Here is a 12,054-nt window from a genome sequence, read left to right as displayed (position 1 = left end):
GATTGTCCCCAAAGGGCATGGCATGCAGTGGCCATCACACAGCCACCAGCCACCATCAAGATGGCTCAGCCAGATCCTTGGGGAAGGCAAAAAAACTGGATCCTGCTGAGGTGGCTGCTGTGAGGCTGAGCCAAGGCACTCTTGCTGCTTCACTGTGTTAGATGGCTGGTTTTATCCCAGTTCAGGGTGGGTCTCTGTCAGAGCCAGGGCCCCTCATGGGTGGTCTTTGGACATGTGAGGGCAAGTCAGATAGGTGGGTGCAGCGGAGGTGGGGGTGATCTCACCTGGAGCTTTGAGGCAGGGGGAAGGACTGGTGTTTGAAGCTCCCTAAAGCTTTCCTCCCCTCTCAGGAGTCCATCCTGAAAGGGCGCTTTGCCCCGTCGGGGAGGATCGAGGGTTTCACAGCCGAGATTGGTGCCAGCGGCTCCTACTGCCCCCAGCACGTCACCCTGCCCGTTGACGTCACCTACTTCGACATCTCTGAACACAGCGTGCCCTCACCTTTCCTGGTGCGTGGATGAGGGAGGGCTGGCGCTGTAGGGGAGGGTGAGTGGGACTGTACCCTGGCACCTGGGGCACCCTGGGCACCCCTGTGGAAAGTGTGGCTCAAGCAACCACCTACCCGTGCAGATGACTGGCTGTGCTAGGAGCAGTCTTGAACCCAAAAAGCAAAGAGGGAAATAAAGAGGGCACATGCACAGGCAGGTCGCTGCCCCGATGCCTCGTGGTTGTGGCTTCACTATCACCTCCTCTCTGTTGCTGCTTGTTCATTCCCTGGTTTGGAGAGGAACTGAGCTGAGCGACTTCATGCTGACTTGTGCCAGGTGTTCCCAGCAAAGGGGGGGTGGGTCTCAGCCGCGTGGTGGGTCCCAGCTGGGCTCTCCCTGGGCTTTCTCCCTCTCTCACATGCTGTTCCTTTTGCTCCAGGGAGTGATTGACTTGGAGGCCTTGGGAAAGAAGGGTTACAGTGTCCCCAAAGCTGGAACCATCCAAGTGGTGAGTCATTCTCTGCCCTCCAGTAGCACCTTGGGGACAGGGCTGGGTGGGCTCTGGTTGTCCCCCATTGGGCTGGGTATGCACCATTATGTTGTTAGGCAAGGCAGCAGCCAAAAAGCTTGTGCAGAGGGGGTACAAGGCCACCAACACAGCACAGCAGAGTGGAGCATGAGGTCCTGGGGGTAGAAGGTGGTGGGAGATGCAGGGAAGGAAGAGAGTGGTGAGGAGGGATGGGGTTTTGGCAAAAGAGTGTGTACATGCAGTGGGGATGGGATGGGATGGGATGTGTGGAGGTGGGTGGAAAGGACTGACCTGTGACCCCCAGGCTAAACCCTCTGGGGCTGGTGTGGGGCTTTCTGCATCCTTGGGTTGGCTGCTTCTGCTCCCAGATGCCCTACGCCTTCCATACAGATCCATCTGTGTGCCCTTCTCAGTCTCACTCCCTACCCCTCTACCCCCAGACCTTATTTAACCCCAACAAGACTGTGGTGAAGATGTTCTTGGTGACATACGACTTCCAGGACATGCCAGCCAACCACATGACCTTCCTACGCCATCGCATCTTCCTGGTGCCCGTGGGGGAGGAGGAGGGGGCCACCGTGGCCTCCAGCGACCCACTGGGCACCAGCCCACCCCGCAGGGTCCTCTGCTACCTGATGCATCTGAGGTAAAGCACCTGCCCCAGGGTCACCCCTGGGTTCCTCTCCAATGTGTCCCAAGCCTGCTGGCCAGGAGGAAAGGTGGCAGCCTGACCCTGTCACCCTGGGGAGGAGCAGGGACTGCCTGCTCCTCCGGGATGGTTGCAGCTGCCACCCTGCCCAAGGGCAGCTGTCTCTGTCCCTCCTGAAGGCAACCAGAGCGTAGCCACCTTGACCAGGGGCCAGAATAGTCAAGGGGGTTGTGACGCTCACTGAGGCTGCCCTGCCCTTGCCTGGGAGCCTGAGGTCCCTCAGCCCTGCTCTTGTCTCTGTGCAGGTTTCACAGCTCCAAGTCGGGGAAGATCTACCTTCACGACGACATCCGGCTGCTTTTCTCCCGCAAGTCAATTGAGGTGGATTCGGGGATCCCCTACGAACTGAAATCCTTCACAGAGATGCCCAGGAACCCCTGCTACTCGCCCCGGGCCTGACTTTCCTCACCCCCCAGGGCTGCTGGGGAGCCTCCAGCCCAGCACTCTGGGGAGAGATGAGTAACAGGCCAGCAAGCAAACACTGCTTTGAAACATCGCCCATCCTCCTGACCAGCACGGACACCACGCCCTGCAGCAGGGCTGGGATCATCCAGGGGGCTTCACCCAGAGGGGCAGGGGCTGAGAAGCAGGCCTGGCACCGCAGGGACATGCCCAAGCCTTCTGCTGGTGCTGCTCCCAGCTTGGAGACTTGTCTGTGGCTGAGGTGGGTGGGAAGTGAAGAGTTGGGCCCAGGCTCTGGGTAAGACTACCCACATTGGCCCTGGGGATGGGAGCAGAAAGTGTGGAAGGGTTTGTATTTATTAGTATTTATTGTTGCTGGGAGCGCAGAAGAGGCTCGTGCATAGGACCTGAGATGCTGTGCTTGTTCTTCCCCCTGACCCTACCAGTGCAGGGTTGCCCCTTTTGGGGCAGGTCTGTGGGGACTGGGAGGGTCACTGGGGAAGGCAAAGTGACCCACCTCTTGGCCTGGGTGCAGCTCCCAGGCCAGGGCTGTGTTAAAAGACTGGGAGAGGCTGGGCCTTGCTGGGCACCAGCTCTGCAGGGCCAGCCCCACTCCAAGCAATCCTCTGACTCCTTTAGGGCAAGGCAGACCCCATGGGGTCAGTGGCAGTCAGGGAAGTGGCCATTGCCCTGGTTCCTAAGGCTCAGAGACACGGCTGTCACGTGGATGGGGACCTGGGGCTCTTTGCAGAAGCATTGGGGATAGCCCTCTCTGGGCAAGAGCCTCCAGAGCACGTGCACCGCGGATCTGAGAAGATTGCCAAAAACAAGGAGCCTTGCACCATTTGCAGGTGTGGGGTGAATCCCAACCAGGAGGCAGCTTTGGGCAGGGGTGTGCCGGCAGCACCATCAGGGGCTGGAGGATGGGCAGGACCTCAGTCCCTCGGGTGAGGGGAAGCAACAGGGACATCAAACTCTGGGCCCTCAGGAGGGGGTCTGGGGGTGACCCCAGAGCAACACTGGGAGTGCTCCCCAGTAGGAGCACTCTGGGAAGCTGCAGGCCAAGCCCAGGGAGGTGAGGGGGGCAGGGGTGAGAGGGTGAAACAAACTGGAACATGCCTCGTCTGTATCACCTCTCTTCCTGAGGTCTCTGCAAGGCTCCCCAAGCCCCAGACACGTCCCCCCACCGGCTACCTCGGGCCCCCCTGGATTCCCGTTGTTTCCCACGGATCCCAGGCCGGGGCATGGGGATGGGCCGGGACAAGGGGAGGCCTGGGAGGAGGTCCTGCTCTCCTCTGCCCGAGGGCAGCCGAGGGGACTCCGGCCCTGCTGGGCTGGGAGGAGGGTGGGGGCCTGAACCCCCTCACACACGCAGCGGGGGCTGAACCTCCCTCTCCCTGGGGGCTGCTCGCCCCACACCCAGGGCCCTGAACCCACCAAACACCCGGGGCCTGAACCCTCCACACCAAGGGACTGAGCCCCCCCAAACACCAGGGGACTGAACCCCCTAACATCGGGGGCCGCTTCTCCCCCGCCCTGGGCACCGGGGGCCGCCATGACACCGGGGTCTCTCTCGCCCTCACGACATCGGGGCTGCCCCTTTCGCCGCGGGGTCGCGAAGGCCGTGCCGGTACTTTTTCCTGTTCGTTTCTATTTTAATAAACGCCCGTTTGGAGCCCGAGAACAAGCCCGGTGCTGCCGCTGCTGAGGGAATGGTTCGGGGAGGAGGGAGGCGGAACTGCGTGCGGGCGGAACGTGAGAGCGCGGGCGGCGGGGCCGGTCCGGGCAGCGCACCCGGAAGCGGCGCGGCGCGGGGGCCTGGTGGGGGTGCGGGAGCGGCGGCGGCGCCGAGCGGGGCGGGAGGAGCCGAGCGGGAGATGCTGTCGCGGGCGGGGCTGCGGGCCCGGGCCGGCCTCGGGCTGCTGCAGGTGCGGGGAGTGGCGGGAGAAGGGGGGGTGACGGGGGTGCCCACGTGGGGAGTGCCCGGGTGCTGGAGGGGCCGAGGGCGGGGGGACGTGTGAGGAGGTCTGGGTTGGGGGCGCCGGGCTGAAGAGTCAGGGGGGTGTTGAGGGCCTGAGGGGTGGGGGGGGCTGGGAGGGGGGAAGCTGGGCGAGGGTAGGGGGGCGAGGGCAAGGGGGGTGCACGGGATAGACGGGTGTGGGGGGCTGAGGAGACAGGGGGTCGGTGGGGGGTGTTGGGGGTCCCGTGAAGTGCTGGGGGCGTGGGGGGTCTGTGGGGGTAGCTGGGCAGGGATGAGAGAAGGGGAGGGTTCCGGGGATCGCAGAGGACAGGAGATATTGAGGGAGGCTCAGTGGGGTGGTACTGGGGGCTCGGGGAAGTGCTGGGGGCGTGGGGGCATCTGCGGAGGAGCTGGGGAGGGATGGGGGTGAGGGGCGAGGGGTGCAGAGGAGGGCTGGGGGAGTATTGGGGGTCGGATCGTGCTGGAGAGCTGGCCAGGGATATAGGGATATAGGGTAAGGAGGTGAGGAGGGTGGTGCAGAGTGCAAATGGGTGTACGGGGACTGAGGAGTTGGGGTGTCAGTGGGTGGTGGTGGGGGTTTGGGGGAGAGCTGGACAGGGGAGGGGGTGTGGGGAAGGGGGTGCAAAGGACAAGTGGGTACAGGAGGACTGAGGGGAGTGGGTCAGTGGGGGGTGTTGGGGGTCTGGGAAGTGCTTGGGTGGTGATGGGATGCTTAGCAGGGATAGGGGAAGGGGGTGCAGGAAGGGATGTAGAGGACAGATGGGTATGGGGGGACTGGGATGGCATCAGTGGGGTGGTATTGGGGGTCCAGGGAAGTGCTGGGAGCATGGGGGCTGGGGAGGGGGGAGCTGGGCAGGGATGGGGGTGTGGAGTTTCAGGGGGGTGCAAAGGATAAACAGATATGGGAGGTTGGGGGGGTCAATGGGGGGCTTGGGGGGTCTGGGAAAGTGCTGGGGGGGGGGAACTGGGCAGGGATGGGGATAAAGAGCATGTGTGGGGTTTAGTGGGCATGACCAGGCATAGGGAGTGGTGAGGGAGGGCTGAGATGTTGTGGGAGAAATGGACGTGTGGGGCTGTGGAGGTCTGCGAGCCAGTTTGGGATGTGTGTGGGGGGTTAGAAAGAAGGTTTGGGGGAACCAGGTGTGGGAGGGAGTGAGGGGAGCTGTGGGAGTGAGGGGCTGTGGGTGCCCAGGGAATCCCCAGGGAAAACTTAGAGGGAGTCCAGGAAGCAGCCAGAGCTGGGGAGGGACAGGTTATTGAAGAGGGGTGGCCTGGGACTGAGGCGACGGAGAGGGCTGGGGGGAACAGGCCTCACCAGGTTATAGGGTTGAGTGGGGCAGAAGAGACCCACACACACCCCTTCCTTGCCCTACACATACCTTCCTTGCCCTTATGGTGGCAGGGAGCTTTACTGCCTATTCCAGGGGGAATGTGAGAGGAGAGGAGATGTGCAGGAAGCTCTAGCGTTGGAGTGAGCTTCCCTGCGCTGTGGAGAAGGCTGTCCCTGGGGCCCGGAGCCTCATCCTTGTGGGAACAGCCTGTGTCCCCTTAGAGAATGGGCTTGCTTGGGGCATCAGAGCTCCTTCCTGCCCTGGCGCCCTGGCCACGGTCCCGGATGGGGGAGCAGGTGTGGTCCTGGTCTCAGTCCTGTTCCTTCTCTGTTCCCCAGCACTCCCAGCAGCTGAAGGTTGCGGCACGGCTGGCCCCGGCTCCATGCCGCTGGAACTCTGGGCTGCCCGTCAACATTGGGGTGCTCTTCGTGCCCCAGCAGGAGGCCTGGGTGGTGGAGAGGATGGGCAAGTTCCACCGAATCCTCGAGCCTGTAAGGAGCAGCTTTTCTCCCCTTCTGGATTCAGCAGGTTCCTAAAGCTGTAGCGAAGCGCGTCCTTTGCGTGAGGATCCGAGGGGTGGTGGGCTCATTCTGCCAGACTGAAATCCTCTTGGCTGCCTGTGGACTGATTTCCCTTGGTGGGGTGCTAAAAGCACTCAGAAACTGAAATCCCTTCTGTGTGTGAAGTGTGCTTGCTCTGCCTGCAGCATCTGTAGTGTGTGGCACGGTCTTTGCACAATTCTGTCTGGTTTGACTGTCACCCATCTAATCCTGCCCTCTTCTCAGGGCTTGAACTTCCTCATCCCTCTCCTGGATCGGATTCGTTACGTGCAGAGTCTCAAAGAAATCGTCATTAACGTCCCAGAGCAATCAGCTGTCACACTGGGTGAGGAACAGCTTCCATGTCCTGCCCCTTCCCTTCTGCTGCATCTGGGGTGAGCAAGGAACAGTGTGGGGAGGAGTGGAATTGTCTCAGGCTCGTGCATTCAGCCCCATCCCTTGGAACCCAGAGTTGGCCATAAAATCACAGGATCACAGGATGATTTGGGTTGCAAAGGACCTTGGGTTGTAAAGATCCCCTTGTTCCAACCCCCCTGCCATGGGCAGGAACACCTTCCACTAGACCAGATTGCTCAGGGCCCCGTCCAAACTGGCCTTGAAGACTGCCAGGGATAGGGCATCCACAGCTTCTCTGGGCAACCTCTGTGATGCCTCACCACCCTCACAGTAAATAATTTTTTCCTAATATCTAATCTAAACTGCCCTCCATCAGCTTAAGGCTATTCCCCCTTGTCCTTCCACTCCATAGCCATGTGAAAACTCCCTCTTCAGCTCTCTTGTGTCCCCTTTAGGTGCTGGAAGGCTGCTGCTGTAAGCAGGGGGCACCCCAGGAGGTCCTGCAGCTGCCCCTTGCTGGGTTGAATGCACCTGACCAGGAATACATTTTTCAGATGTCTTCTTTTACTGAACCACAAAAAAACCCTAAAACACCTCTGTAAAAGAGATTTTGGATCAGGTTAATGAATCTAATGTTAATGGACAGAGGTTACATTTCCAGCTTTCAGTGTTTTGTTTAATTTTTTTCCCCCCTTAAATCTTTATTTACAAGAACTACAGTGTGAAATGTTTCTATCTGGAAACCTGAGACTTGTTTTGTATTAAAACATTGTAGTGTTTTTCTAGGGAACATTAAGGTCATTTTTACAAAGTCTTTAGATGAGGAGATCGATTTCAGCCAATCCTTCTTCTGTGCCATGCTGCTATGCCAGGAAGGAAAGGGACAAACCTGCCCAGCTCTGTTGAGGAAGAGAGGGTTGTCCATGTTTTTTCTTTGCTGCTTCAGTAAACAGGAACTGTTGTTCTCTCCTGGCAGATAATGTCACCCTGCAGATCGACGGCGTGCTCTACCTGCGGGTCATGGACCCCTACAAGGTACCATCCCTGCCCTTCAGATACCTCTCTCCTGGTTCTGCCTGCTCCCCAAAATGTGTGCTTCAGCCTCTTTGTACTGCCTGGTGGATGGGTTTGGCACCTTGACCCCTCCCAAGGCTTCGGACTCCATGTTTCTGGCAGGGGTGTTTTTGTCTTGGCACCGTGTTTGTCTCTCCTGCCTCGTTCAGGGTCCCTCTTGGCACCCCTATCCACTCTGTTTTGTGCTTCTGCTCTCCAGGCCAGCTATGGGGTGGAAGATCCTGAGTATGCAGTGACCCAGCTGGCCCAGACCACCATGAGATCTGAACTTGGCAAACTCTCCCTCGACAGAGTCTTCCGGGTGAGCTGGGGAGGTGGATCATGTAGCTCCCAGCGTCTCTGGAAACCGTGGGGCAGCCTGCATGGCTAGGCTGATACACTTAATAGCAAAATGCCCGATGCCCTTTGCTGAGAGGGCTTCTGTTTCAGTTGACCTGTTGGTGAATCTGTGGAGATGGGTCTTGTTTCCATTGTTTTTTTAACAGGAGCTATTTTTTGCCCTGCTCTGGGTTGTTTGGAAGGGGGTGATGGGTGGCATGTGCCCAGACCCGGCTGGTCCACCTGTGTTTCTCTTGAGCCAGTGACTCATTGCTCAGACCCAGTGATGCATGGTTCATGGGGCGCCCTAGTCCTTGTACTGCGTTTGCTGGGCAAAAACCGAAGGTGTTGGCATTCCTGTTGTATCCAGATGTACATTGGATGTTTGTATCCCAGCAGTTTCAGCTGCGGGCCCTGCTCTCCCTAGGAGATGGTGACCCCTTCAAGAGCTGCAGGAAACACCTGATCCTGCCTGATGCCTTTGGAGATGGCTTTTTTCTGGCACATCTTGGCCCGTGGTGGAGGGTGTCTGTTTCCCTCCTGACACCTGTCTCATGCTAAGAACCTCTTCTTTGCTCTCTGTCATTTCCTTTGTGCCTCCCAGGAGCGAGAGTCCCTCAATGCCAGCATTGTGGATGCCATCAACCAAGCTTCAGACTGCTGGGGCATCCGGTGCCTGCGCTACGAGATCAAGGACATCCATGTGCCCCCACGTGTGAAGGAATCCATGCAGATGCAGGTGTGGCTCTCTGGGAGGGAGGTCTGGAACAGGAGGGAAGTCTCCTCTTCCACGCAGCATCATTGTTACCTGTCCGCAGCTGGCATCACAGGCCCTTCCTGTGGTGAGAGGCACTTTGGTTGCAGACATACAGCTACTGGACTGAATAAATAATTCCTGTCCTAAATTTGGCAGTGGTGGCCCCTGCCTGGTACGCCCAATCCTTGCCAGCTCCCTGTAAAATCCCTACTGGGCTCTATAGGGAAGCAAATCCCGGAGCTGAAAGTCTCCTCTTGAGAAAAGCTGAGCACCAGATCTTCAGGCTGGAAGAGAAGGAGGGGGAAGCAGCTGTCCAGTTAGGTGTGGATGGGGCTGGGAAGGGTTGTGGGGCCTGAGGAGCAGAAGTAGCCCTCAGCAGGACCATGCGGTGTTCTGTAGCTGCATTCGTATGCTTTGCTGAGCCATGCTGGCCCCAGCAGAACCCAGGAGTGTGTCCTTACCCCAGTGCAGTCATGGCAGGCCGGTGTCTGACCTGTGTTTGCAGGTGGAGGCAGAGCGACGGAAGCGGGCGACCGTGCTGGAGTCGGAGGGGACGCGGGAATCTGCCATCAACGTGGCTGAGGGCCAGAAGCAGGCCCAGATCCTGGCGTCAGAAGCTGAGAAGGCTGAACAAATCAACAAAGCTGCTGGTAATGCCTTAGGGTAGAACATGTGGGCATCTGTAGCCATCTAGACTGAGGGGTGATGCTGCTGGGGAGAGACCACATCACTGTGGGCCAGGTGTCCTCAGCCACGCTGGTCCTTCCCTGCTGGGGCCTTTGTGCTGAGCTCCAGCTCATGCTGCTGCCCTGCCACAGCCTTGGGCAGCTGGAGGTGTGTGGCAATGCTGCTGTTGGGGAAGAGAAGACTATGCATGCATGAACTTGTCTGGATTCACTCCTTGAAATTTTCTGGATTTGCTCCTGGCAAGCGCTTTGCGGCGGTTCTGACGTGTGTTCTGCTGTGGTTCCTTGCAGGGGAAGCCAATGCCATGCTGGTCAAGGCCAGGGCCAAGGCGGAGGCAATTCAGCTCCTGGCAGCTGCTCTGTCACAGCAGGTGAGTGACAGCTCCTTGGGGCAGCCACTGTCTTGGTGCTGGCACAGGGGGAGTTGACACATGGCTGGGGTGGCTGACACCTGACTTCCTCTTGGACACTTGCTGGCATTTTCAGCAGCAGGGAATGAGGATCTTTGCTGTCCCAACTGGGATGGGCTGGGGATGTGGGCACGGATGGTGCCCACACATGGTGGTACGTGACTTGTCCCTCTCTCCCCAGCATGGCAGTGCTGCTGCCTCCCTGTCTGTGGCAGAGCAGTATGTGAACGCCTTCTCCAAGATTGCCAAAGACTCCAACACCGTCCTGCTGCCCGCCAACACCGGCGACGTCACCAACATGGTGGCACAGGTCAGTGTGGTCACTTGTGTCCTGGGCTGATCCAAAGCAGGGTGGGCAGCAGGTGAGGGAGGGGATTCTGCCCCTCTGCTCTGCTCTGGTGAGACCCACCTGGAGCACTGCATCCAGCTTTGAGATCCCCAGCACAGGAAGGACATGGACCTGTTGGAGTGAGTCCAGAGGAGACTGCCAAGATGCTTAGAGGGATGGAGCACCTCTCCTATGAGGGAAGGCTGAGTGAATTGGAATTGTTCAGCCTGGAGAAGAGGAGGCTCCAGAGAGAGCCTTCCAGTACCTAAAGGGGGCTTACAGTAAGGCTGGAGAGGGACTTGTACAAGGGCATCTAGGAATAGGACAAGGGGGAAGGGCTTCAAACTCAAAGAGGGTAGGTTTAGATTAAATATGAAGAAGAAATTGTTTACTAGGAATGTGATGAGGCACTGGCACAAGTTGCCCAGGAAAACTGTGGTTGTCCCATCCCTGGGAGTGTTCAAGGCCAGGTTGGATGGGGCTTTGAGCAGCCCGGTCTAGTGAAAGGTGTCTCTGCCCAACCCCCAGAGGGGTTGGAACAAGACAATCTTTAAGGTCTCTTCCGAGGTAAACCCTTCTGTGATTCTTGCCCCAAGGGAGTGAAGGTGGCAGCGTGCTGGGGCCTGGCCCTCTCCTCTCCACCCCTCCTCATGACTTTCTCGGTCTCTCCAGGCCCTGGGGATATACACCACACTGACCAAGCCACAAGCTGTGAAGAGCCAGGACGAGACGCTCCCAGCCCATGAGGAGCCCCAACCTGCCTCCACGGAGATGCTGAAGGCAGAGCAGGGAAGCTCCAGCTAACGGGGCTGGAAGGATCCCGCTCCCTGTCACGAGGTCTGCTCCGCAACTGGCAGGCCCGTCCTGCTGCGGTCAGATGCTCTTCTTCCCTTAGTCCCTATTTTGTATTTGGATTTAAATCATGTAATAAATGGTACCGGTGCTGCTGCAGCACGTTCCTGTGTGCTTGGGGGCCTGACCCTACCGTCTGATGCCATCCTCGAGAGGCTCCTGCCAGGAGCTCCCATGGACACACAGCGATCCACAAGAGGAAAAAATTAGAAATTAGGAAGAAATTCTTTACTTTGAGGGTGGTGAGGCACTGGCAGAGGTTGCCCAGCATGGGTGCCCCATCCCTGGAAGTGTTCAAGGCCGGGCTGGATGGGGCTTTTGAGTGGTCTAGTGGGAGGTGTCTGTGCCCACGGCAAGGGGTTTTGGAACAAGATGATCTTTAAGGTCATTTGCAGCCCAAACCATTCTGTGACTGTGAACTTCGGGCCCCTGGCTCATGGGAAGGATGCCTCTCACGGCAGGGGGGGGGGGGGAAGTTTCTCTGAGAATGTCAGCTCCTGTCACTGTCCCCTCCTCTGTTGTCTCGCAGAAGCTGCCCCTACAATGCATGAGAGTGCGTTCTCTGTAGAGGGCTCCTTACAGCGCGCACCGCAGGGCGGAGAAAGCCTCTGCCGTTTAATTAATTAATTGAACAATTAAAACACCGCCTCTGGCCCGCTCGGGGTGCCTCGCCCGGAGGGAGGTGCGCGGGGGGGACCTCCTGGCCGCCAGGGGGCGCTGCAGCTCCCTTCGGTGCCGCTCTAGCGCGGTCGGCGCCACGGGCGGCGCTTCCGGGGGCGGCGGGCGCCGGGGGCCGCAGGTGGAGCGGGGTCGGGGGGACAGGGGCTGTGAGGGGCCGGAGGGGAGTCTGGGGGTGCGCGGGGCACAAGGATGGCTCGGGTGTGAGGCGGCGGAGGGGGAGCTGGGGGTGCCGGGAAGGGGCAGTGTCAGGAAGGGTCTGGGCTGTGTGAGGGGAGGTGGGGGTGTCAGGGCTAGGCCCTGGGGGATGGGGGTGCATGGGGGGAGCTGGAGGTGTTAGAGAGGGGCAGCGGAGAGTCTGGGGTGTGTGAGGGGGGCTGGGGGTGCCGGGGAGGCGCTGGGCAGCCGGGAGGGAGCAGGACACGGCTCCCGCTCAGGCGGGGTGTCAGGAGGTGCGCAGGGTGGTTGTCAGGACATGGTGTGGGACCGGGTAAAGGGTTGTGTCAAGGCTGACGGGGGATCCTGGGGGAGAGGTGGGTGTGAGGGGTGTCGGGCCAGCGGTGGGTGCTGGCAGGGAGTGGTGCCCGGCCCGGGTAGAGCCGCCGTGGCCTGAGC

At 59.4% G+C, this 12,054-nt stretch overlaps 2 protein-coding genes across 5 annotated transcripts in view; both read left to right on the top strand.

Moving 5' to 3' along the window:
* Positions 1-3,815, top strand: part of FAM214B (family with sequence similarity 214 member B) — a 39,514-nt gene extending 35,699 nt beyond the window's left edge. For all 4 annotated transcript variants that reach the window (XM_027722229.2, XM_027722231.2, XM_027722233.2 and 1 more), the window contains 4 exons: positions 351-509; positions 928-996; positions 1,458-1,663; positions 1,972-3,815. In XM_027722229.2, the coding sequence (XP_027578030.1) occupies positions 351-509; positions 928-996; positions 1,458-1,663; positions 1,972-2,125 (588 nt within the window). In that variant the 3' untranslated portion in view covers positions 2,126-3,815. The remainder of the gene's footprint in view (positions 1-350; positions 510-927; positions 997-1,457; positions 1,664-1,971) is intronic.
* A 159-nt stretch (positions 3,816-3,974) lies between these two features.
* On the top strand, positions 3,975-10,860 carry STOML2 (stomatin like 2). The gene is made up of 10 exons (XM_027722272.2): positions 3,975-4,056; positions 5,779-5,931; positions 6,226-6,325; positions 7,313-7,371; positions 7,610-7,711; positions 8,333-8,467; positions 8,991-9,135; positions 9,463-9,542; positions 9,763-9,891; positions 10,582-10,860. Exons 1-10 carry the CDS (start codon positions 4,006-4,008, stop codon positions 10,711-10,713), a joined length of 1,086 nt encoding a protein of 361 aa, XP_027578073.1. The 5' UTR covers positions 3,975-4,005; the 3' UTR covers positions 10,714-10,860.
* The last annotated feature ends 1,194 nt before the right edge of the window (positions 10,861-12,054 follow it).

Source organism: Pipra filicauda, unplaced genomic scaffold, assembly GCF_003945595.2.
Source record: "Pipra filicauda isolate LSUMZ 115617 unplaced genomic scaffold, ASM394559v2 scaffold343_size770392_pilon, whole genome shotgun sequence".
Classification (NCBI taxonomy): domain Eukaryota; kingdom Metazoa; phylum Chordata; class Aves; order Passeriformes; family Pipridae; genus Pipra; species Pipra filicauda.
Note: the sequence above shows the minus strand (reverse complement) of the source record. Positions and strands in the feature narration are given on the sequence as shown.

Coding starts and splice junctions, on each gene's coding strand:
- STOML2 (XM_027722272.2), top strand. CDS start 4,006: ATGCTGTCGCGGGCGGGGCTGCGGGCCCGGGCCGGCCTCGGGCTGCTG. Junction 8,468..8,990: donor AGGAATCCATGCAGATGCAG/GTGTGGCTCTCT, acceptor CTGTGTTTGCAG/GTGGAGGCAGAGCGACGGAA. Junction 9,136..9,462: donor ACAAATCAACAAAGCTGCTG/GTAATGCCTTAG, acceptor GGTTCCTTGCAG/GGGAAGCCAATGCCATGCTG.